At 42.2% G+C, this 24,442-nt stretch overlaps 1 protein-coding gene across 1 annotated transcript in view; it reads right to left on the bottom strand.

Annotated features, from left to right (window-relative positions):
* The window catches only part of LOC144752596 (VPS10 domain-containing receptor SorCS1-like), a 1,975,184-nt gene that overhangs the window by 578,709 nt on the left and 1,372,033 nt on the right, over window positions 1–24,442 (bottom strand). Inside the window, exon 16 of the mRNA XM_078640477.1 lies at window positions 11,692–11,822. Coding sequence (XP_078496603.1) covers window positions 11,692–11,822 — 131 coding nt within the window. The remainder of the gene's footprint in view (window positions 1–11,691; window positions 11,823–24,442) is intronic.

Below are 24,442 nucleotides of genomic sequence, written 5' to 3' on the forward strand. Positions count from 1 at the left end.
GGACAATGCAACTATTTGGCGTTCGCTGGCTGAAGGTAGTAGTAATGTATCAGCTCTTTCTACAGTGGTGGTAGAACTTCAGTAAAGGGTCTCGTACATAGAAAATACAACATCATCAGTCAAAATGGCTATAGAGGGTTATGATCGCCATCTGGACTTAATGCAACTTAAAACTGAGGATTTGGAAAATCAAAAGAGGTGGAATAACTTGCGTGTATTTGGCATAATGGAAGGGAAAATAGGGGGATGGCGTGCATCAGTTTATTGTGCAGTTATTCAGGTGAGCATTTCCAGAACTGGCTGTTTGGTTCATTGAATCACAAATCCAGAGAACACATTGGCTTCTGATGAGTCACCCAGCTAAGCCGAAAACCTATGAGACCAGCAGTAGGGCAGCAAATCATTATCCTATCTTGATCTATATTGGCAATTTTCAGTTCAGGAAGGCCATTTTTATCAAAGCTCACCCAGCAGCCCCTGTAATCGTAGATTCCACATCGATGCAAAACCAAATGGGAAACCGGTCCCAGGATGCTGGTTTCCAGTCCAGGGAAGACATGGCTTGGCAGTTCAGGATGGACTGTTCCCATGAGGCACAGGGTCAGACTGATTTGCACATGGCCATGTCTGAACTCGTGTGGCGGAGTGAGCTAAAGAATGATGATGGATTAAACCCAGATCAGTTGACTGGGGGTGAGTGTTTGCAATGTTCAACACTAAGTCCATCATCCCATTTGGTTTTGCTTTCGTCGCCCTAAGTTGGCAGGGTATGCCCAGTCGTGGGTCCCTTGCTCACTTTGCCACTGGATTCAAACCAGCCTGGCTTATGACAGCTGATTACCCAGAAACCGGTCCCAGAATGCTTGTTTCCGGTCCAGGGAAGACATGGCTTGGCAGTTCGGGCTGGACTGTTCTCATGAGGCACAGGGTCAGACTGATTTGCATGTTGCCATGTCTGAACTGGAGTGGCGGAGTGAGCTAAAGAATGATGATGGATTAAACCCAGATTAGTTGACTGGGGGCGAGTGCTTGCAATGTTCAACATTCCAGCTATCATCCCCTTTGGTTTTGCTAGATTCTACATCGATATCAGTTCGATCAGATTTCTGTAAACCTACAATGGACAGGCTCTGGGAGCTGAGGCAAATTATAGATCCATTTAAGACTGCTGGGATTCAGGTTTTCCTGCAGGAATCTGCTAGGTTTAAGGTTAAGGACAGCCAAAGGCGCTTATGTTGTACAGAGCAGGGCGCTGCACACATTTCGTCTAGCATGAGGGAGCTGAATTATGTAGAATCTTTGTGGTTGTCTTTCCTCTCTCATGACGGGGATTTTCTTTTTCTTTGCTTTTGGTTTTTGGGCTCTTTTTTCTTAGATATTGACTTCCTATTCTCTTTGTCCCCATCCTTGTGACTCTACAATATATGAAGGGTGCGGTCAGTGTTGGGTGACGCGGGAGGTAAGCTTTCAGGGCTGTCAGGCCATTGACAGTGTTGGGTATGGATTGAGTCTGCCAGCCAGAGTTTAGGGGAAGGTGGCAGTTCAGGGGTGAGTGGTGTGGGCCTTTCGGGGGAGTGAAATAAGTCAAAGTGATCATCCGTATTACTTTATGGTGTATTCTCTTTTTAAACTGTGAGGTGAAGGTCTTTTTTGGATTCGGACGAATGGACAATGGACAAAAATGTGGGGTCTTATCAATAGGTACAGTTTTGTGTTTATGTTGAAATGTTTCTGGTTTAAATTTATCTAGCAATCACCAATTAGTAAGCAAGGAAATTAAAATGTATAAGCCCCATTTAGTATCATTCACTGAGATTCATTTAGCTTAGGAAGACAGACTATTACCGAGACAGCTTGGATACAATATAATTGCTTCTACATCTCAGTACGTCTGCATCAAGGGGATAGCTATCTTGATGGATAAATCACTAGATTATAAGGTGCAAAAAACTATTGTGGATCCCAGGAGCTGTTGGATGATTGCACAGCTATCATTGTATAGTTCTATATATTTGTTTTTTACAGTACATGGGCCTAATGTCGATGAACCAGATATGATAGATGGGTTATCATTAGAACTATTGGAATGGACGGGTGAGCTTTTAGTTATGGGAGACTTTAATTGTACATTGAACTATACGATGGACTAGCAACCAATGGACCTCTCCTCAAATGGTGAAAGTTAAGGCCTCCACCCTTGAACTGGTGCACTTGAATTGTCTAAGGGACACATGGAGGGCATTAAATACAACAGAGCCAGGATACATGTATTACTCTGTGCTGCAAAAACACTACTCCAGGATTGATGTGGCCTTTGTTAGTGATCATTTACTGCAAGCTGCTAACATGGAAGTGTGTACCAGAGTCACCTCGGCTCATAAACCTATATTGCTATTTTGCCACTTACAGACAGCAAGAAGTCAGAGATGCCCATTCTCCTTTCCTCTCCATTTACTTATGAAAATAGAGCATGATCTGTTTGTTGCAAATAGTCTGTCAGAGTTTGTTCAAATTAATAAGGGCACGGTTTCTCCATTGGTTGTATGGGAAACAATGAAGGCCTTTATTAGGAGTATTACACAGCAGTTAATTCCCCACAAAAACAGAAATTAAGAAATCAATATGCAGGCACTCTGTAAGTCAGTTATTCAATTAGAACTCTTACATGCTAGTGAAGTCAGGAGGGGGGTCATGAGCAACAGATTATATTTTTTTCTCTGATTGAAAAGTGATCAAACTTGGGGAGGGTGTTCAAGGAGAAGACTGCGGCTACTTACAACAGGCAACAATCTCTTCAGTACAAGTAGGGGGAGTAGGTTGGGCGCTTGTTGGCACATCAAATTGTGGATAGGAAGTCTAAGAGTCGCATTGATGCTATTAAAGGTGAGAGTGGTCTACTACATATGCACTCACAAGCCATAGTGGGGCAATTTTCTGCTTTTTATCAGAGTATTTACGGTCAGTCTGATGTATTTGATTAGACAGGTATTGGGTGTTATCTACAGGGTTGTTCTTTCCCAGTGCTGGATTAGATGCATGTTTTGGCTCTTCAGGAAGACATTACTAGTAGCAAAATCACCGAAGCTTTGTCTGTGTTACCTTCTGGCAAAGTGGCAGGAGATGATGCGATACTGCTTGAGTTTTATAAAACTTTCAAGAATATTATTATTGACTCTCTTGATCGACGTTATTCAATTTATAGGGGCAAGCCTGGATGTTCCCTGCCCTTTGAATATGACGAATATTGCCATTTTTGCAAAGGAAGTTAGGTCACAAGAGGAGCATGGCTCGTACCACCCTATATCTTGCATCAATGCTGACTCCAACATTTTTGCAAAAGTCTTAGCAGCCAGGCTTGCTCTTGTGATGTTGGGGTTAGTATCGAGCCAGCAGCATGGATTTATCTTGGGGAGGGATACTACGGGTCATGTCGACACCACAATTTCTGCATTCGATGTTGCAGAGAAATATGGCTTCAACATGGGAATGATACTGTTAGACGCTGTGAAGGCGTTCGACCATGTCATGCGGGAGTGCCTCTTGGCAAAATTGATGGCCTTTGACCTGAATAGTTTATTTTATAAATGGGTAATGGCTTTATATAAGAACTCTAGTGCTCAATTGGCCTATGCAGGGTTATTATATACTCCTTTTAGGATTTATCGTGGCACCCGACAGGGGTGACCACTTTAACATTTACTATTCGCTATATATATCGTGAGCAGTATCTGCGTTCTTTGTATTTAAATGATCATATTCAGCCTTTTATATCAGGGGTATGTGAACTTAAAATCACAGATTATGCCGATGATGTGGCAGTCTATTCCTCTAATCCTTCAGCTTCCTTGGAATCTATTAAAGACAAAGCCAATACATTTGGTATCCTTTTTGGTATAGGGTAAATGTAAGTAAAACACAAAATCTTCTTAACTTTTGTCCAGAAATATCCGTTGGCTAGATATGTAGGTGTTCGGGTTACGCCATAGGTGAAATAAGTAGTTAAGATAAATTATGAGCCTCTTTTGCAGTCTGTCATAAAGAATTAAAAAAATGTACCCATTAGCCTTGTCGGGCAATGTAATACTTTTAAAATTAATGTTTTACCTAAATTCTTATATTTCTTTCGTGCAGTTTCCCTATGTGTTGGAAATGGGATCCCATGCTGGCAAGGGCTTTCGCCAAAGTCAGTCAGAGACCACCACTCCCAAGTCAGGGCAAGGGAGTTACAGGCCAAGATAACCCCTGCTCACCCTCTAGGTAACGTGACGCGAGCAGCAAGGCTGAACTTGGAGGCGATGTAAGTTAAGTATTTGCGCATGCACCCCAGCAACAACACCCAGGACCCACCACAAAGGAAACTCCACACAAGGTTATATAAAAATAGCCTTTGTATTACACCAAAACACATTAGATAAAACACACACTTTACAATGTGCCAGAGGCACGGGCAGAATTTACAGGGGATATTTACAAGACAGGGCCACCTGGACCACTGTCAGGAATCAGAAGTAACACTTTCAGAAATAGCACTTAGAATGTAAATCTCTGTAGCACAAAATATAAAAATAGAGCACACAACCAGTAACTACTGGTAACCAGGACCTCACTAGCACCACCTGTACTAGGGAGAAAACAACCACCTAAGTATTACAGTACCTGTAGGGGTGTAAGAACATAACACATGATGCAATGCATAACATTCATTCAGAGGTGTAAGGGAGGAAAACACATGATGCATCACAATACATTCAGAGGTGTAGCAATAAGTACAGTTGCGCCAAGCTCACATAAGTCACCACCTGTGACTGTCCCTAGGCCCTCTGGCCTTGTTGGGGCTAGGACGCCCTGTGTCCAGTGTCCAGGGGCCTAAACGTGGCAGTTGCCCACAAAGTGCTGGGCAACTGGCGCAATTGATGGGGCCAACGTGGGAGCCTCTCTAGGCTCTGCCCAACTGACTGTCTCCTGAGCCTCTCTGGGCTCGTGAAACAAATGGCCCCTGAGCCTCTCTGGGCTCCTGCAAGAATGGCACTCAAGAGCCTCTCTGGCTCTTAACACTGGGGCGCCTTGGGGGAGCCTCCCAGGGCTCTTAACATCTAGCAATGCCCCCAAGAGCCTCGGGGCTCTAAGAACAACTGTGGCAGGGGCGGCCCTCTGGGGAGCCTCGCAGCGCTCCAAACCAACAATGCCCACACGTGCCTCTCTGGGCCCGTCACTAGCGTTGGAATCCCTCCCGGGGGACTCGAAATGGCATTTGGGCCCCTGAGCCTCTCAGGGCTCACCAACAATTCCTCGCGTTGGACCTTAAAGGGGAAGCGGCCCGCTGCCTTCCGGGGCCGCTCCCGAAGTATGCGCGGGCCCCACGGGGCCTTTACAGAGCACTGGGGCCCCCGCCTCAAGACACCCCCACTTCACTCACCGGGCTCTGCTGCGGGGGCTCCGAGGTGGCGCTGGGTTCCTGCGGCGTCTCTCTGCCGCCAGGACGCTTCTCTCTGGTGCTCCGGGGCTCTCCCTCGTCCTCGGGAGCCCCGGGGAGGGAAAAGGAAAGACGCCGGCTTCTGCCCTCACCGGAGCGCGGGGTGGCCTCCCGTCCGCTTCCGGTTGCTTCTCTGTCCTGCCCCCGGCCTGCCTGACTTCCGGGTCACGGCTGTGGGGGCGGGACTTCTGTCGGGCCGCGCTCGGATTGGCCGGCTGGCAGGAACACTTCCGGGTCGTCGCGGGCAGCGCGGCGGCCCGTCTCCGGCACTTTTAGGCGGGGGTGAGTTTACCGAGGAGTGGGCTCCCTTGAGGTAAACTTAAAAGATAGCGGCCAGGTCCCTGGCAGGGTGGGCACCTGCCAGGGGGCAAATTAATCAAAAGTAAGCGAGGTGGCACTCGCTTGGGGCGGACAATGCCGGGTGGGCACCGGCCTCTGCAGACAAAGCGCTCCTAGCGCTAGAGGGGTGACCACAGCGCTCCCAGGCGCTAGCTGAATTTTTAAAGCGCCTCCTGCGCAAAAGTAGCAAATAAAGCGCTATTAAGCGCTGGGGGCCGAATTCAAGCGCTCCAGAGCGCTAGGGGAGAGTTCAGGCCCCCAAAGTCCAGGCAGAGTCCTTCAGCAAGGCAGGGGGGCAAGGCTGGGCCCAGAGCCAGCTCACTGGGTCTCCAGGCAGGGAGACACTCCAAGTGGCGGTCCTCTGGCCCAGCAGCAGCAGCAACAGCCCCCTCAGGATCCTGGAAGAGAACAACTCTGTGGGGACACAGCCCCATTTGTATACACCATTTCCTTTGTCTCAGGGTGCAGGGTGGGGGCAGAACCAGTCGCAGCTGGTTCTTGAGTACTCTGTTTACCTCAACCACCCTCTCTATTCACTGGCAGGGCTTGGGTCATTAGACACACCACAGGGGGGCGGAGCCAGCATTGTGGGGGGAAAACTCAGCCCATCCAGGACACAGGTACACTCCTCCCACACATCACTCATGCTAATCTCCCACTCACCACCGGGCAGACCCATCCAGACTTCCTGGAGCCTGGCATGCCAGCCAGCTCCAGCCAATCACGCTCCAGCACCCTCACTGCACACGTACAGCCATGTCTAGGAATGACACTTCCCCCCTAGACACATACATGCCGCATACACCACCTTGCAGCATTCACTCTCACGAGTTCACACATACCAGACTCGAGCCTGTACACCCCATGCATCAGGAACTACCAGGGACACATACATTCCCCATGCATTCTTATGGGCGGGCAGGCCTAGCTCAGCACATGCACTCAGAGTGCGCACGCACTTTCCACTGGGGCACAGTGAAAGTGCGCAGAATCCAAAAATCACCATCAACAGGTCACCACTTAAAGGCAAAAAGTCTAGGGGTGAACCTGCCCTAAGGGCCAAGTCCAACACTATGCGTTCCACATTCCTTTTTTAAAAGCTAGAGGGCACCATTGGCAGCTTTATATGGGGCTATAGGCAGGCACAGCATGCAATATAGTTAACCAAGTTTCCTTATAATCAAGGAGGGCTTCTGTTCCCTGATTTCAAGCTTCATTTCTGGGCTGCCTTTGCTGGACGCTTCTGCAATCTGTTGACAGTGGTAATCAAGATTGCACAGTTTTCTGTTATCGCTTTACGCTTGGACGGGATAGCAGACTGTTCTTAAACAGATTGGGTGATCCCAACTATTCAAAAGGTTTAGTTTTACGGTATTAAAGATGTAGTTTAGATATGGTGTGAGATCTCATCCAATTATCCTCTACCACTTATGCCCTTATGGGATAACCCAACGATCCCGGATATATTCCTTGATTCAAATGGCAAAATTTGGGTTAGCTATGGGGTTCATCGATTAAGACATCTCTGTGATTTAAATGGGTTTTGTACATTCAAAGGGTTGCAAACATCCTATGACCTCCCCACCGGTTATTTTTTAAATTCTCACAGATTAGGGACTTAATTTTGCTGCGTCACAGGATAATTACTGTACTTGTAGGTTCTGGCTTACTTCTCTGTCTCTATAGCTCTTCTAAGAAGTCACTAATAAGCACCATCTATCAAAGCTGTTGTCAATATAGAATCATCGATAGCCCTACACTTGCTTTTAAATGGAGTAATCTCCTCTCTGAGGACATAGTCCATTCTGAAATATTGGCTGCATTAGAAACTGGAGAGGGTTCAGTACACTCTATCAATATAACAATATAAGACTACAACGATTTAAAACTTTACATATGTTATATTACACCCCCGGCAGAATAACAGAGTGGGCTGGGATTGATAGTGGGGATAAGACCCGGTGTCCTAAATGCAAATTTGTGGATACAAATTATTTAGATATGTTTGTTAATTGCCCAAAACTGGGGGAGTTTTGGGACGCTGTGAATCAGTTTTGACTATGACCCACAGTTCACACACAAAGAGATTATGCTAGGGTATAAAGTTGAAGCATACCTGGGATTAAAACGACTGTTATCTATCACTATTGTGTTGGCCAGGCTTCGTATTGCTAGGGCATTGATCTCTTTGTCACCTCCCGGGTAGCTGAGTGGTGGGCAATTATGAGGCAAATGTATGAGAGCGAACACACACAGGCTAAGTCTAGGGGTCTTTGTTCTATTAAAAAATGTGAATGTATATGGGGTAGGTTTATTTGGTATCCGCACAGTGATCTACATTCTCTTTTTATCTCAAATAAGTTTGTCTGTAGCATTTCACTGTTTGTGTTTTTATATTAAGGATTTGGTTTGGTTTACTTTGAATAGCTGGGATATAGCCAGATCTACTTGTTGTCTGTATCCAGGCTTACTCTATTATCTGTTTAATGTTCTTTGTTATTTGTCATCCTGAATACTTGAAATGTAATTGAATGTAAGGATAAGCGGTAACTCCGTGCCTAATGTATTTAATATACATGTGATTTAAATGAGAAGATCCAAGATCATGTTTGACATTATATGACAATAGAAAATATTTTTTTTAAAGGATTGCTAAACACTTTACACAGTTTTGCTTACGTTAAACCTGTCTGCTTTGTACCATAGCTAACCAAGATTGACTCCAGATTTATTTATTAACACTGTGTGCTGTCAAGATTTTGGACCTATTACTTGGTAAGGATTTACATTCCCCCTAATAATAAACCATTTTCTTACACCAACCATGAACTAAGGGGATGACCTTTTTTCTCTGACCAGGGTGTCACTCCTCTGAGAAGGCTCTTTGACATTTGATCCCAATCGATCTCCTTTTTGAGTTGAGAAAGAAGGTTCACACACGTTGAATGCTCTGCTTCAACCGGATTCCATTTACTCTGGAGTGGCCCCTATAAGGAACCCTTTCTCAGCCTACCACGGAGCACTTGAAATATACAGATGGTCAACAAAACATAAGAATCCAATTAAAAGCTAAATTGCATAGGTACAGAAGAGGGCAAATTTATGGAATGGGGCTAGCTCTCTTAGGAGATGAAAAGGCTCTCTCCTAAACGCTTTTCAATATGTCCCAGATCAAGTGAATATGCACATTGGTACAAAAGACAATTTCTTTGCCTTCTGACAAACCCTAAGCCTCTGTAGGATAGTGCAATAACTATAGGACACAGCTGCTTCATTTTACTTGCGGAATTGCCCACTTCAAGCAAATTGTCGAGGTTTGGAAATGCATGTACATCTTGCTTTCTTAAATGAGACATAATGCCTGCCATTCCTTTGGTGAAGACCCTTGTTGTGATAATTCTGAAATGCAAGCTAACCCTAGGTGTAGCAGGCGTAGAGCCTCTATGTGCATTTCCACTGACTTTGGAAAAAACACCATGGAAATACGCTACGCTACCTCCCCCTCCCAAATTCTTTAAAAATTAAAAAAGAAGGCACTTACCTGTGTGTCTGCTGCCTCCCCTGCCTGGTCGCTCTCCTTCCTGCTTCTTGCATCCTTCTTTAATGAAAAAACTCCTATGTTGTACGTCTTGCACGTGTTCATGCGCACTTACACGTCGTACAATGTAGTGTTTTTTTAATTGCAGTATGACACGAGGAGAAGGAAGGAGAGCAACCAGGCAGGGGAGGCAGCAGACACAAAGGTAAGTGCCTATTTTTTTTAATTTTTAAAGATTTTAGGAGGGGGAGGGAGCAGCTAACTCAGCTCTGCCATAGAGGTGGAGTTTTGTCTACCTCCACGTCCGCAAAGGAGTGCAGAGTAGGTAAATCTCAGCAAACTCCGCTGGCGGAGCGGAGTTACCCGCCGAGGGTTAATGCAAACCAGTCAATTCATAAGGCCACAAGTTCAGTATCGTAAGGACTGGGGTTGCTGGTTGACTGGGGTGGGAGCCCTGTCAAGCAGAATCTACAATCCTTGTAGGGGTGATGCAGAAGCCAACCCTAAATTAGCCTGTACTCCCCCTCTGGAAGCTTGGCACAGAGCAGTCAGGCTTAACTTAGAGGCATAGAAGCAATGTGTAAAGTGTTTGTGCAGCACTTCAAACAGTAATAGGGTGAAAAACACCAAACAAAAAGAATCATACTGCTAAGTAGGAAAATGGAGTTATATCTAACCAAAAATACAAGGCCAAAATGACAAAAGTCCGATCAGTAGTACCGGAGATATGCAAGGTTAAAGATTTCAGTGAAAATAGCTCCAAAAAGCACAAAGCGTAAACTGTGAATATCTGATGACATTAGACCGGGACAAAGGAACAGGATCAGGCTGACTGCGATGGAGCATGGGCCAGCTACAGGGAATCAGGAAGGCCTGCTGAACAGAGTACCTTAAACACTGGTTTGTGGAGCGTTCGGAGGGTCCTTGTTGAATAAGTGTTGCACAGCCAAATAGATGTGTTGGTTCAGAGATGTGGCAAGACTGTGATGAGAGTACTGCACCATCCATGAGGGGCTTGAAATACAAAGTCGGTCCTCTAGGATGCATAGTGCAGTTGGGGTGAGGCATCGGTTTCAAAGAGCTATGAAGCTGCAATGATGAGTTCAGTGTGGTCAAAGAGGCTGTCGTCGACGAAGGATGCAAGTGTTTGGACAAAGCAAGCATAGCACAGTGTTGGTTCTGTTGAGGTGGCAGGCTGTGATAATGTGTGGGTCTATGAGACAGAGGAGATACATAAAGCAGCAGCAATGTGCCAGCTCTGATCTGGGTTGTGTCATTCATTTTGAGGAGATGCGTTGGTTCCACTGGATCCACAGAGGCTGGCACAATACCTTAGACCCAGATCCATGGGTCCAAGACTGGGGTGGCACCACTTGCAGAGGTAGACTCACCAAGTGAAGAAAGAAAAGAAAGGTTTGGGTCCAGTAAAAGGTTTATTTTACCAGGTCAGAAGGGGAGTTTAATTGTGCACACACAGGCTGCAATGGCAGACTTGAGACATGTTTAAAACGTTACTTAAGTGGGTGTCACAATCAGTGCTGAAGGCCTCTAGTAGTATGTAATTTACAGGCCCTGGGCGCCACTTTACTGGGGACTTTCAAGTAAATTAAGGATGGCAATTGGGTAAAAGTACATTTTACCATGTTTTAAGGAGGGAGCACAACCACTTTAGCATTGGCTAGCAGTGGAAAGTGTGCAGAATCCGAAGGCCAGCTAAAATAAAATCAGCAAAACAGGAGAGTGGAAGGCAAACGTTAGGTGCAAACCATGCCAAGGATGTCAGGTCTAACAATTATGTTACTGTGGACAAAACACTTTGGAATGAGTAGTGGGCTCTTTGCATAATTGTTACTACTTTCTCCATATACACAAATCATGGATTTACAGACATGGCCAATGGATGTACAGTCATGGCCAACGTCTACAGGGTGGGTCATGCATGTGCTGGTGAAACAAGGGTACATTTCCTGCTACACGTGGAGTGTACCACATTAATTCTCATATCCACTAAACACCAAGACTATATTACAAGAACTCAAATCTATGAACCTGGGTGTTAACGCCTAATAGAACACTGAAGTGTTATGACTTGGTAAATAGAGGCGAGAAGGAACATTACTTGCCATTGACATGGCAGAAGTAGCCTGTGGTCCTATCACAGGTGTGTTATATAACCAGTTTGTGCTTCCTCATGTCGCCCTTACAGATCGGGTATCCTTACTAGTCACACACACCAGAACGCCTGAGAAGGCAGTTCGACCCTCGTTATTCAGCTCAGAATGCCAACCGGTAGTCAAACATGTCACATTGATTGCAAAGAACTTCAAATGCAGTAGCTCACCATTCAAAGTCTGCCTCGGTGCACACGCAGGGTTCCGAGGACATAGCACTGGCATATTTTCCCTGCATGCACTTCTTTTCTGATCTGCGCTTCTTGTACGTCCTTCTGGCTCCCATTATACAGGCTTCTCCCTGAAATAGAAAACAGACTATCAATAAAACAAAGCTTTGCATTCCGTTTCACAAGAAAAAAAAAGATTTATTTTAAAGTTTTAAACAAAATGTATTGAAATATAAATTAATCAAATAGAAACGTGATAACGTTTTACAATATGAAGAAGTAACCGTACGTTAAATACAATGAGTTCTCTACAAAATTGTATAATAAAACATGAAGCTTATGTGTCAAAAGAAAAAAGATCTGAGTTGGTAAGATAGCTCAGCATGCTGACAAAACCCACAAGACAGACAACGCGGCCTCAGGCTTTCAGCCTTATATGGTCAATAAGTGAGCACAGTTAGGGAAACATTTACACGATTATTAGCAAGCCAAAGAGAGTTTGTACCAGCATATGGAAATACCTGTGTTCGTTCTATATATCAAGTCTAAGACATATCTTCGATTAGCCTAAATGTAAACATATTACTTACTTTTCACTGCTTCCAGATAACCTATGCTTACGATGAAGTCAGAATAGTTTTCAGTGCGCTTCTAACTGGCATAAACAGGATTATGGCCATCCTTTGTAAATGATGTCTAGCCGAGACATGTTCCTTACACATGGCTTGATTGGAAATGGGAGCTGTGTTTTCTAAAGAGCAACAAATCCATTATTTGTGTGGGGTTCACATCTAGGCTTAAGTAGCTACGCGAGATGATACACAAAGTAGAGAGGAACAGCGTGTGCGTTTCCAGGGCTCCTTTCCAGGAACTCTTTTCAATGTACTACAAAGAAGCACAAAAGAGCACTGAGAGGTTTTGCCTTTACCAAGATAATAAAATAATGTGTGATGTTTTCTAAAGTTTAAGCTTTTATCTCCCAGGCGGTTTGGGGATGAAGTCACATAAGAATAGAATAGCACTCATTCAGCAGTACACGGCTAAATTATATTTGAAAACTGCCATTAAATTTAAGTGAATGCAGCTTGTTCAACTAGTGCACCATAGCCTATCATTCCTTTAACAATTTCTGCCTCTCTCTTCACATGCCCTACTTTATTGTCTTCATCCTGCTCAAAGTGTAACCCTATTTATTTGTCTCCCTCTTCCCCACCCCATCTTCATATTTTACATTTCTTTTTCTAATGCCTTCCTTATCCTATGGGCTCTTAATCTTCCCAAACTCTCCTACATCATATGCTTTTGCTCATCCTCTCTCTTTTTTGGTCTCCCCCTCTTTCTTATTATTCCTCTCGTCCATGAGACATTTTTCTGTGCGTCCATGCATGCATATGTATGTATTTGAGAAATGCCAGTTTGCGCCCTGTTATTTGTTCTCTTGTATTTTGACCTCTGTGATACGAGTCAGCTGTAAAGATCTTGTTGACTGTGTGGGAAATGACAACCCCTGACTAAATTGAATCCTCTTCTGCCGCTGGCGTGCTGTGAGAGGGCAGAACGCTAGCATGGCATGAAAAGGTATAAAGGCTACCCGTTAATAATTATGTGTCCCTGTGGAACTTGGAAGCAAGAGCAGAGCACAGCATGTCGGAGGTTGTCACTCAGTTTAGGAACCCATGATACTTCACTACATAAGGCTAGCACTGTGCTTCTTTTGCCTACTCAAGAGCCTCGGATCCTCCGATGTGGTGGAGGAGCATTGCCCACCTTGCCAGCACCCTCAAAAACGTGCAAAATATCATGATAATAAAACAGGTTTCAAACCCGTTTTCTTTTTCTTCTACTTGTGCAGAGGCTAGAGGGCAGGGCCAGGGGATGACAAGCACTGAGGGGGAGTGGTAGCTGCACTGCCTTCAGTGCACATGTGGGTTTGGCCGGCTGTCTCAGGAGGACGAAACCCACATGCGCACTGAAGGTGTCTGCAACCCGAGCTGCGTTGCCAGGATGAAGACAGCAGGCACAGGCTCCCAGTCTCCCTGGGTGCCATGTCGAGGCCGCTTAGGCAAATCTTGATGCTGCTCTCAAGCTTTGAGTGCAGTGACGGAATTGGCACCGGGGGATTCTGGGAGCCTGTCTGCAAGAGAAAAGCGAGATGCGGCTGAAGCTAAGTTCTTACTTTTTATTATGTCTTTTTTTCGTCCTAGTCCACCCCTACCACCCTGCCCTGACACCAGCCGCCACTATTTCTCAATGGCCTGTACAGAGACCAGTAATCAAAGAGACCCAATTATAAGTTCACCTTGGAGCAGCAGATGATACAGAATGTGAACAAAATGTATGTTTAGTGTCAAAGCCTTCAATTCTCTAATTTACAGGACTATAAAAGTGTGTTTTAAAAAGCAGAAAAGTTAGTCTTCAAGACAGAAAAGTCTTTCCGAATCATTTTAATCCTATTAACAGCAAATAGAGGTCATGACAGGAGCAACCCCTTCCTGTTTCCGATTCAGAATGCTATGTATTAATGGTGTGTGATCACAACTGCAGTCACAAACCACTGATCAGTTACCAACCCAGGAGATGGGGATGGTAAGGAATGGGGTTGGCAAGAGAAGTTGCGGACATTTTTGAAAGGACAGCTGATTATGTAGATGCCACATGTAGTAGGGGCGGACAAGAGGAGATTTTTAGTGGATGAGTCTTCGGTGGGGCAGTTTGCATTTTCAAGATTGAAGTTTTCCACGTGCTTACTATATACAGCCTATGCCTTGCCCTGTGTCCACATTGCACACAGATTAAGTCCCATGGCCCAAGTGCTATGCAAATCGCATAATAATCTGTGCGCCTAGTAACCTATGAATGTCCTTAGCCTAGACCTTGTGTGCAATGTGTGCAAAGTATCACATGCTCCAATACCATCTGCACAGTAGTTATCGCTGTAACACTAGCTTTGCAGAATGAATTTCCTTTCACCCTCAGGATTCCTGGATGTTGTAAAAATTTGAATATCTACAAACATTTATATCAGGTGAATCCAAGAGTCTGTGAGGGAAACCTGTAAACATAATACGTTATCACGATATAATCATTCTTAAATGACCTAAAATATACCTTTGAATGTTCGGTGGGCAAAGTTACAAAAAAACACAGCTACCTCGATTCATGATGGACCTGAAGATTGACTCTTATCTACAAAGTCTCAATTTGTGAATTGGGAGTGTGCTACCCAATCCACAAAACCGCATTTGTGTGTGTATGGACCAACCTTTTAAAAAATGGTAATTCCCAACCTTTAAATACTTGCAAAATTCGTCCTAAAAAAGCTTAATGTAACTGTGTTACCAGTATGGGAGCAGATATAGAATGCTTCCAAAAGCTGTATGAGTGTAGGGAAAGAGATTTTGTCACCACAAAGAAATACGTATGTTCCCTGTGGAGACAAATCTGCATGATTAAATATCTAGAAATATTGGTGATGTTCTAGAAAAAAACAGCCGATCAAATCGAACCACATGTAGAAGAAATCTTATAGGAGTAGATTTCTGATTTTAATTAAACAGGGCTTTGTGAGTTGTGCAACCCTTTAGAAAATAAGAGATTTAAAAAAAATCTCTTTGGATGTGAAGCAGGCAAACACAACACAGTGATAATAAGAACAGGAAAAGCAAAGGCTTTTCCTGTTGTTCAGAAACATTATCAGTAAAACTTACATTAGTATGAAAGGCGCAGTGGATTTGAAATTGGCACCTAATTGGTAGATAGGTAAAACGTTTAGGGGCTTTTGCTGGGTGCTGGTTAGGCATGTTGTTAGACCTGTCAACCCCAAGGGTGGTCTCCCCTCCAACAGTTTGCCTTCCTCCTCCAGTTCTCTGACCTCGTTTTTGCTGGTCTTAGGACTCTGAGCACTTTGCCACTGCTAACCAGGGCTAAAGTGCTCTCTCCTCTAAACATGGTAATATTGGCTGATCCCCAACTGTCATTATTTACTTCTAAGAACCCAGTAAAGCAGAAATACCTGTGCCCGGGACCTGTAAATTAAATGCTACTAGTGGATCTGCAGCACTGATTATGCCACCCACTTAAGAATCCCTTTAAACATGTCTCAGGCCCTGCCATTGCAGAGCCTCTGTGTGCAGTTTTATTCTGCCATCTCGACCTGGTAAAATAATCCCTGTTTCAGTGCTATACCTTCCTTTTTAATAGACATCACCCCTAGGGAAGGCACTGGACAATTCAGAGGGCAGGGAGGAATGTATTTCAGAAGTTTTATATCTTCTGGTAGTGAAAAACCCTTAAATTCATTTTTCACTACGGCAAGGCCCAATTCTCCTATAGGGTAACATTGGAGTTGCCCTAATATATTTTACGTGCAACTTCTGAATGCTGAGAGATAACAGGATCATGTTTGGTGTCTCTGGAATCTCAATTTAGAACACTAACTTATGACAGGAACTGATTTTAAATTGCAATTCTGAAAATTGAACTGCTCCTCTGTTGTGATGACCTACTGCCTGCTGCCCTGTTGCCTGGGTCAGAAGGACTGAACCTGCATCTCTTGAACCCAGAACCCAGAGTGACTCCAAGGTCTACTTGGCTGGCCTCCTGATCTGAAAACTCAGGTACATAGCAGACTTCCAACAACCTTTGCATGTGTGCTTGGACTCTGCTATTTATGAGTCAACCCTGCCAAGTGGTACCAACCCAGTCCTGGACAGTAGGACGTGGTCCTAAGGTGCTCTGCCTGCTTGAGAATCCAGCGAATATGACTCATCTCCTCTGCTGTGCGGTACAAACCTGAGCAGAATGGATACATCACCGCTGCTGCATGGATTAGACCCATCGCAAATACTTGTTTTGCCTCCGCCACCCACATCGCCTTTGGGACTGCCCCTGCACAACGCATCCTCAGCACAAGCCCTTGCATCTCTCATCGGCAGCAGCCTCGATGATGATGACGGACTCCTCATCTCAGTCTTGCAGCTCTTCAGAACTGATGCATCACCCAGACTGGTTGTCGCATTCCTGACACTGGGGCCCTCCACGTCAACGCAACAGGACCTCATACCGCAACCATGCCGCACCTTGGAACTGATGCATCGCCTCACCTGCATGACGCATCTTAGACGTGGATTCACGCAGCGCTCCACAAACCAAGGTTAAAGGTATTTTTGTTCAGCTGGCCAGCTGGGTGTCTGTAGCTAGCCTGCACTTCTTCGCGGTCAGCCTGAACTTGTGACTTTGTACTGGTCCGGTGGAACAAAATCTCAACAGTTGACGCTTTATGCCTCTTGTCGCTATTTACTCTAAACACTTTCAAATTTAATATCTCTGGGTCTACTAATTGGATTTTTGTCATTTTGACTTTGTTTTATTCATTAAATTAAGATTAGGGCTCCCGGTATTATGGCATTTTTTTAGCTTTCCATCAGTTTTTTTCCATATTTATTTTTTGCTAAATTTATCTGTATTTATCCATATCTATTTTAGATTTTATGACAAAAATGAAGCTAAAGCTGCTATATTACCAAATGTAATTAACCGATAAATGAGCACTCATGCTTGAATGCTTGCCGGGTTTCACTGATATGAACACCTGCAGAAGCTATTGGCCTGGCAGTCATGGCAGAGAGTAGTTAGAATCACTCAAAAATCATGCCAATTTCCATTTGTATCCGAATTCAAAAAATACAGACAAGGAAATAAATCAGTACAAATGGAAAACAAGGAGCCTTAAATAAGATCTATTTTTCTAACTTGGTGTGGGGTCCTTTTTGTGTGGTGCTTTTAATGTTTTCCTGTTTGAAGTGTTGCACAAATACTTTACACACTGCCTCTAAGTTAAGCCTGTCTGCTCTGTGCAAGCTACCAATGGGTTGAACACAAGATAATTTGGGGTTTGCTTATCCCTTACCCTGACAAGGATTGCGGTTGCTGCTTGACCAAGGCTTACCCCCAGTAAACTTACAGCCCATTTTCTTACACAAACAAAATATTTTCAAATATTTCACTAAATATATAGGACACAGCAAAAAAAATAGCATCCTTTTAAGATGTAATTTGGAATACACATGACCCATTTAATATACAGAATGTGTTATATATTGGCACCCTTTGTGGCATATAGGGAAAAGGAAAGACATAGTTTGAACTTTGCAGCATTGGCGACAGAGGATGGCTCTTTTACATTATTTAAGAGTTCACCTTCAGGGTCTTGAGAAATGTGGCATTAAAGCACTTTGTTATTTATGAGACATTACGTCAATCCATCACCGACTAGGTGTGCAATATCCAATGTGACTGTAGCCTCCAGCAACTGACAACGCTGAATCAAAAACTGACATATTCTTCCTGGAATGAACGTGTACCTGCCAACATGCTGAATGAGATGTTAGAAGAAAAAACACAAAAATAAGTTATCCTACCAGCCTTTGTTTTTAAAGAACAAAGTTTTCACTGTTTGGTTACTACACTCCACATAAAAGGTACATCAGAATCCGTACAGTTTCCTAGGTAGGGACCACGGGGCTGGAAGGGCAGGGAAATAGTGACCAACAAAGTGGTAAATTCATGGCCTTGGGGTCTGAAAAACTTACATGCGATACAGCCTTAAGAACACAGATGAACAAAGCCAACCGGTCTGGCTTTGTTTTAGGGCATACACCACATAGCACACAAAGGCAATACTAATATTCATAGGTAGAGCCTTAAGCACTATGCACCAGGGGCAGTGCTTAATTTGAGCCGGTGGTCTAAGGTAGGGGCCACCGGAACTCTTTTTGGGGACCAGCATTTCATTTTCTTCATCTCACTTTGACCAAGAGCAAGCGAATGAAAAACACATGACATTCAGTAGTGCCATCCACGGGCTTCTAAGCAAAACTTTGGACCTCAGCACTTATTCTTTTACAAATTAAGTACTGGCAAGGGTAACAATTTATGCAGCAGTGTAGATTACTTTGCATGAAATGCTTTTCACATTATGCATTTATGAAAAGCAAGTCAATTTGGCTGATCAAATGATTAACACACGCCTGGAACATATTTTGTAGGATTATTAGCTAACTGTTTTTAAAAAATCAATAGACTGATGTAAAAAAGAGAACGGTGCTTTTCTTGACTTGTGAAAGAAATGCTAGCGCCTAGAAGTATCTTTCTGCTTCAGCGCTAGTACAAACTTCCATTAGGATGACTACTCATCATCAGCTGCGATTCTCATTTCACAAAAGACACAGACATTCCCAGATGTGTATTAGTTTTTTCCACAGTGACCTATGAGATGTAAAAACTAGCATTATGAGCAAAAACAACAGTTTTGGACTGCCTGGTTAGCTAGCATGCATTACCTGCACTGTGGATGACATTTTTTGCTGCGTGATCAAACAAGCAAGCAGCGCTTGATTCCCCCGAGCACACCATCATTGCAACGGCTGGTCGAAGACACAGGCAGGCAGCACATAGGTGTATGTTTCCTCTTGCCAGTGTATGCATGGGAACTTGTAAGAGGTGTATGTGCAGTCTGTCTGCGTTTGGGTTGGCTCGCGTTACACCCTAAGGTGTATTCTCTGTCCCTGCTGCCTGAATATGGTTTTATCGAACTGCGCATGCATCGAAGGCATAGATGCCAACATTTTAGAAGATGAAAGTGTGAGATTTTTTATAAATAATCGTGAGATAATATTTCTCCCAAAGACTTCTATTGAGGTCTGAATCGGGTCTATTGTCATGTACTGGGACTAATTAAAAAAAAAATATATATATATATATATATATATATATATATAGGTAAGGTAAGGTAAAATATATATATATATATATATATATATATTTTACCTTACCTGTCAGGAGCACCGTGAAAGTGCTATGGCAGGCTAAGAACGAGTGACACGAATGTTGTGCACTGACCTGCAGGAGCAGGTTACTGGCAGTGCATGCTCTAAGTCACACAAGAACAGTCCCTGTCTGCAGAAGTCTGATGAGAAATCGTTTTTTGCATACAGGAATCGAGAGGCGGGAGACTAGTGTTGAAATCTGTAGTCTCCCGTCTGAATTGAGAGGGTCGGCATGTATGTGAAGCAGGCCTGGACTGGCCGTAGTGGGCACCGGGCAATCCCCCGGTGCGCCGCACGGGTGGGGGCCGGTTTTGGGTCTCTGGGGGCCGATTTTGTTACAGGGCCGTTTTTGCAGCAAAATCGGCCCTGTAACAAAATCGGCCGAAAACCGGCCCTGGCTAAGAGCTCGGCGGCACCTCCAACCTCCAACCCCCTCCTCCCCTCCCCCCCCCGAGGGGAGGGGGGGGCGGCCGCGCACTTTGCCAGGGCCGGTTTTGGTTCCCAGTCCGGCCCTGATGTGAAGGGGGCCTGCCCTGTTGTTATTGCCAGTGCTTGTTATTTGACAGCATTAAAAAAGCAATTCACTATGATGTGGATGTTTTTATTATATGTGAGTTTCAGTGTTCAGTACAATTAATAATCACCCAAAAGAAAGAAAACTACACACATCGAGCAGATCCTATTAAAACGTTTTTGGCTAACATTTAATATCTTTCTCCTGCATTTAATCTTAATTTACCAAATCCCTCACATCTTCTAAAATTAAATGGATTATGTAAAGTATATTCAATGTTGTACTCGCCAGAAAGCAAGTTACATGTACTTACTTTAATCAAAGTTGAGCGTCATATCTCATTTATGTTCCACACAATAGGCACTGAAGCATCTTTTGTTTAAGAAATATGTTAAAGAACGGCATAGTGTGATCCTATTTATTCTCTATATGTGCCTCACTAAAGGGGTTTTAGGATTTAAGACCTCAGACCTTATAAAAAAGATGCAAAGCATCTGGGATGGCTCTAAAGGTTAATTGGTCTTGTGCTACTTTGAAAAGAGTTTCTAGTGTGAAAAAAATAACAGTGATACAAAAATATTGTGTTAATATTGTCAACTCTAAATTATCATGGTACAGAGTAGACAAGGCACGGGTATCGTTTTTTTCAGTATATAATACATTTAAAATATTTGTTACATCATATTTCATATAGCTATATAAAATATAATTTTTTTAAATTAATATAGCAAATAATATTTGTCTTATAATAATTTCATTTAATTTGTCAGTATAGTTTGTAAAGTGAAATTATTTTTAATTGTATTTGAATATTTAAATGTAATAGCAGGTTGTTGCGTTTGTAGTGAATTAGGGAGGGAATGTATTGTAAAATGAAAATTATTTTTAGTTTTCAAATATTTTATATAATTTAACTTATTAATTGATAAGTATGGAAATTATTTTATATACTGACTTAATATGTATTGTTTTTAAAAATTGTTAAATGTTGATCTGTTTTATTATAAAATTGTTCAAATTCATTCCATATTTCTACATCTGTCAATTTAGTTTATTTTAAGAAATTGAATAATAATGTATCATTTTTATTTTTTTCATTCATTTTAATTGTTGGGGATTTTTGTCAGACAGTAGCGAGGGAAGTGTATCTATTTTAAATATTTTACATTTTAACATATTGGTACAATGACCAGTTTTATTTTCAGAACTTACTTTAATGGTATTTATCGTTAATATATTTTATATTTTAAATATGTTTCAATATTTGCATTTTGTTCTATATTTAAATGGTTTTTTTCAAAGCTTAGGAGTTGAAATAGTAAATCTGACCCCTCAACAGACTACCTCATTTTCTGCTTCTGATTATATTGGCGTGGGAATAGTAAATGTGATTGCTCGTTCCTTTCTGTTGCATACATTTGAGTAAGAACAATAAATCTGACTCCTTCAAAGTCCAGAAGTTTCTCCATTATTATTTAGTTATAATTGTTAATATTTATTTTCATTTTTTACACATTTTTATAAAAAAAATTTAACTTTTTTATTTTTCATTTATATTTTGATTGTATGGGTTTTGTATTCATTTTCAGTTTTTTAATATAATTTTACATATTTTTCTGTTATATATATATACATATATATATATATATATATATATATATATATATTCACTGAAAAAAACATAGGTTTCAGCCACGTTATAGTTAGGAATTAGCATTTAAAAAACCTTAGAAATTCACTGAACAAACCATAGGTTTCACACGTTATAGTTAGCTAGACATTTCACTCATACAAAACCATTGAAATTCCCCCGTTAAAGTTAGTTCAGCTAACTATAACTCGCGAGCCCGCAATGCACTGCTGATGACGTCACATATTACATCACTCATGACATGGTCAGTGACATCACTGATGACATCTCTCCAGAACACTCCACCCGCCGTTTGCATCTCCGTTTGTTCAAGAAATGGTGCACGGACCACACGATAAGTGCTATACGATTTTCTTTATTCCACAAAGAGCACAACAGTCATAAAGCGTTTCAGCCTCAGAGGGCCTTTTTAGACTTCCTTTTGAGATAACCCACTGGGGCGCGATGCATAGACAGCAAGCACAGATGGAATGTGTGATTGATAACATTTATTGAAACAGCTTATTTTGAGATGCAGCCGAGAGGTGTTAATATTACTGAAATGGCTTATTTTGAGAGCAAGTTTATCTCAGGTCAGAATGCCGCCTAATTATAATTTGTGATTAGTATGCCGATGCAATCGAGAAGTATTAGTACTTGTGCACTGTATGGTATATGGTTAAGCACTCCAGACATGCCATTAATGACAATGCTGAAGTCAAGATGTACATTTGTTTACAGAGAAAAATTATCTGTTACAAAGATTGATTTATAGAATTATTTGCAAAGAATGTGATTTATTTGATACAATTAGCTGCTATGACAAAGTTTTCATGGAAGTCTGTCTTCACTATCACTGATGACAGAGTAGCACGTGTTTATTTAAAAGTTGTGTAAACATGAAGTCCGGCACTCGTGAGCAAGGTACAAGGTACAAAATTACTTATATGCAGAGTTACTTAAAACCATTGCAATACATACAAAATAAAACCGTATTTAAAATATTCGTGCTCCATCATAAATGTCATGGTATTGAAAATCTAAAACACTTCCGTAGCTTTGCAGTTTTAAAATGCAGATTTAGCCATGCAGTAGCAACCTGTGAGAAAAGTGCGATCAGCTGTGACAGTTTGTCATCCCCCTAGTAAAATTTGTAGCCCAATGTTCCAATACCCTGCAGCTTAAGAGTCAGTTTGGCATTTTTGCCCGAACCGCTTCAAGGAATTTAACCAGTCTAGTGTCCAATTGTGGCGATGCGGGGTCAAAACATGCCAAGACTGCTTGTCTTCTTGTCCGAATGCCTCTTTGGTTAAAGGGAGTTTTCAGCAGCTGCCTCCTTTCTTGAAGCATTTCCGTACAAGTGCAGATGGTATGTATGATCATGAGCAAGGGAGAGGACCCCCAAACTAGTTTCAATCAGTATTTATCATTTCATACTTAATGTTCGACAATGGTGATTATTTACATATGGATTATCTTGTTGAACATTAAGTATGAAATTATAAATAATGATTGAAACTACAACTCCCATAATGCGTCCTAAATGGCAAATATGGAAGTCTTTATTAAGTGAAAGCGATGAAGGACTCACATACCGTGAGCAAGACTGCGAGTCAGTTGTAACGCTTTGGTGGTGGTCGATGGTGTAACCTGCACGCAATAAATTGTTAAAAATGAAAACTTTGTTGGAGTGCGATACTTTCCTGAACTAGGAACCTTTGATGTGGCTATACCGAGGGGGACAAGCCCATCCCTTGTACCGGCACCCGCTGTGAAAGCGCGCTCTCCTTGTGAGCTGTTTGATATTGAATATGTATATATATATATATATATATATATATATATATATATATATATATATATATATATATATATACATATCCAGAACAATCCACCCGCCGTTGGCATCTCTGTTTGTTCAAGAAATGGAGCACGGACCACAGGATAAGTGCTATATTATTTTCTTTATTCCACAAAGAACACAACAGTCATAACATGTTTCAGCCCCAGAGGGCCTTGATCACATGATGCACGAGTCAGTCAACAAGTGGTTTTTATCTTGTTTTTTTGCCATGATTTAAAGTGACAAGTGCTTTAAATAACTGTAGCGCAGTTGTGAACATAGGCAACAGACTGTTCGTTTTCTTTCTCAACACCCACCATCACATTTGTTTTCCTATATTGGTGTCATTGGTGCTTAAAAAGTTATTTTTTCAGCAATGTCATTTGTATAATCGTCATGACAGCATAAATCCTTCCTGAATCCAAGCACCTTTTCTGGTTAGATGTTTCAACCCATCAACAGATTTAAAAAACTATTTTCTCTTAAATAGATACTAAAATCTGTGATAAAATTTTACATACCAATAAAATATATTATGTTCAAGTTCAGCAAAATACAGTACAGATTTTGAATATTTGTTCAATTAATATTCTGTCTTGTCATAATCAAAATGCCTGTCAGATTGAATCATGGTTTAAATACCAGTTTTGACTCTATGTCTAGCCCTCCAACGGATTAACTGCCTTCGCAATAAACCTCATTAATTCAAGGAAGAAGTAGGATAGTTGATGCTATGATAAAAGCCATTACCATGAAATATATTGTGTGCAAATGGAGCAGAATAAAGTACTGAAATTTATAGTTAATCAGAATGATACAATTCTAATTTCTGAAACCCTTGTCTGTGTTGGTAGTTTCATTGGATGGTTGTCTCATGTAACCATAACTGCAAAAGTTTATAGGTTCTTGATTAAAAAGATAAAATGCACTTTGATCAT

This window comes from Lissotriton helveticus, chromosome 5_1, assembly GCF_964261635.1.
Source record: "Lissotriton helveticus chromosome 5_1, aLisHel1.1, whole genome shotgun sequence".
In the NCBI taxonomy this organism is placed as follows: Eukaryota; Metazoa; Chordata; class Amphibia; order Caudata; family Salamandridae; genus Lissotriton; species Lissotriton helveticus.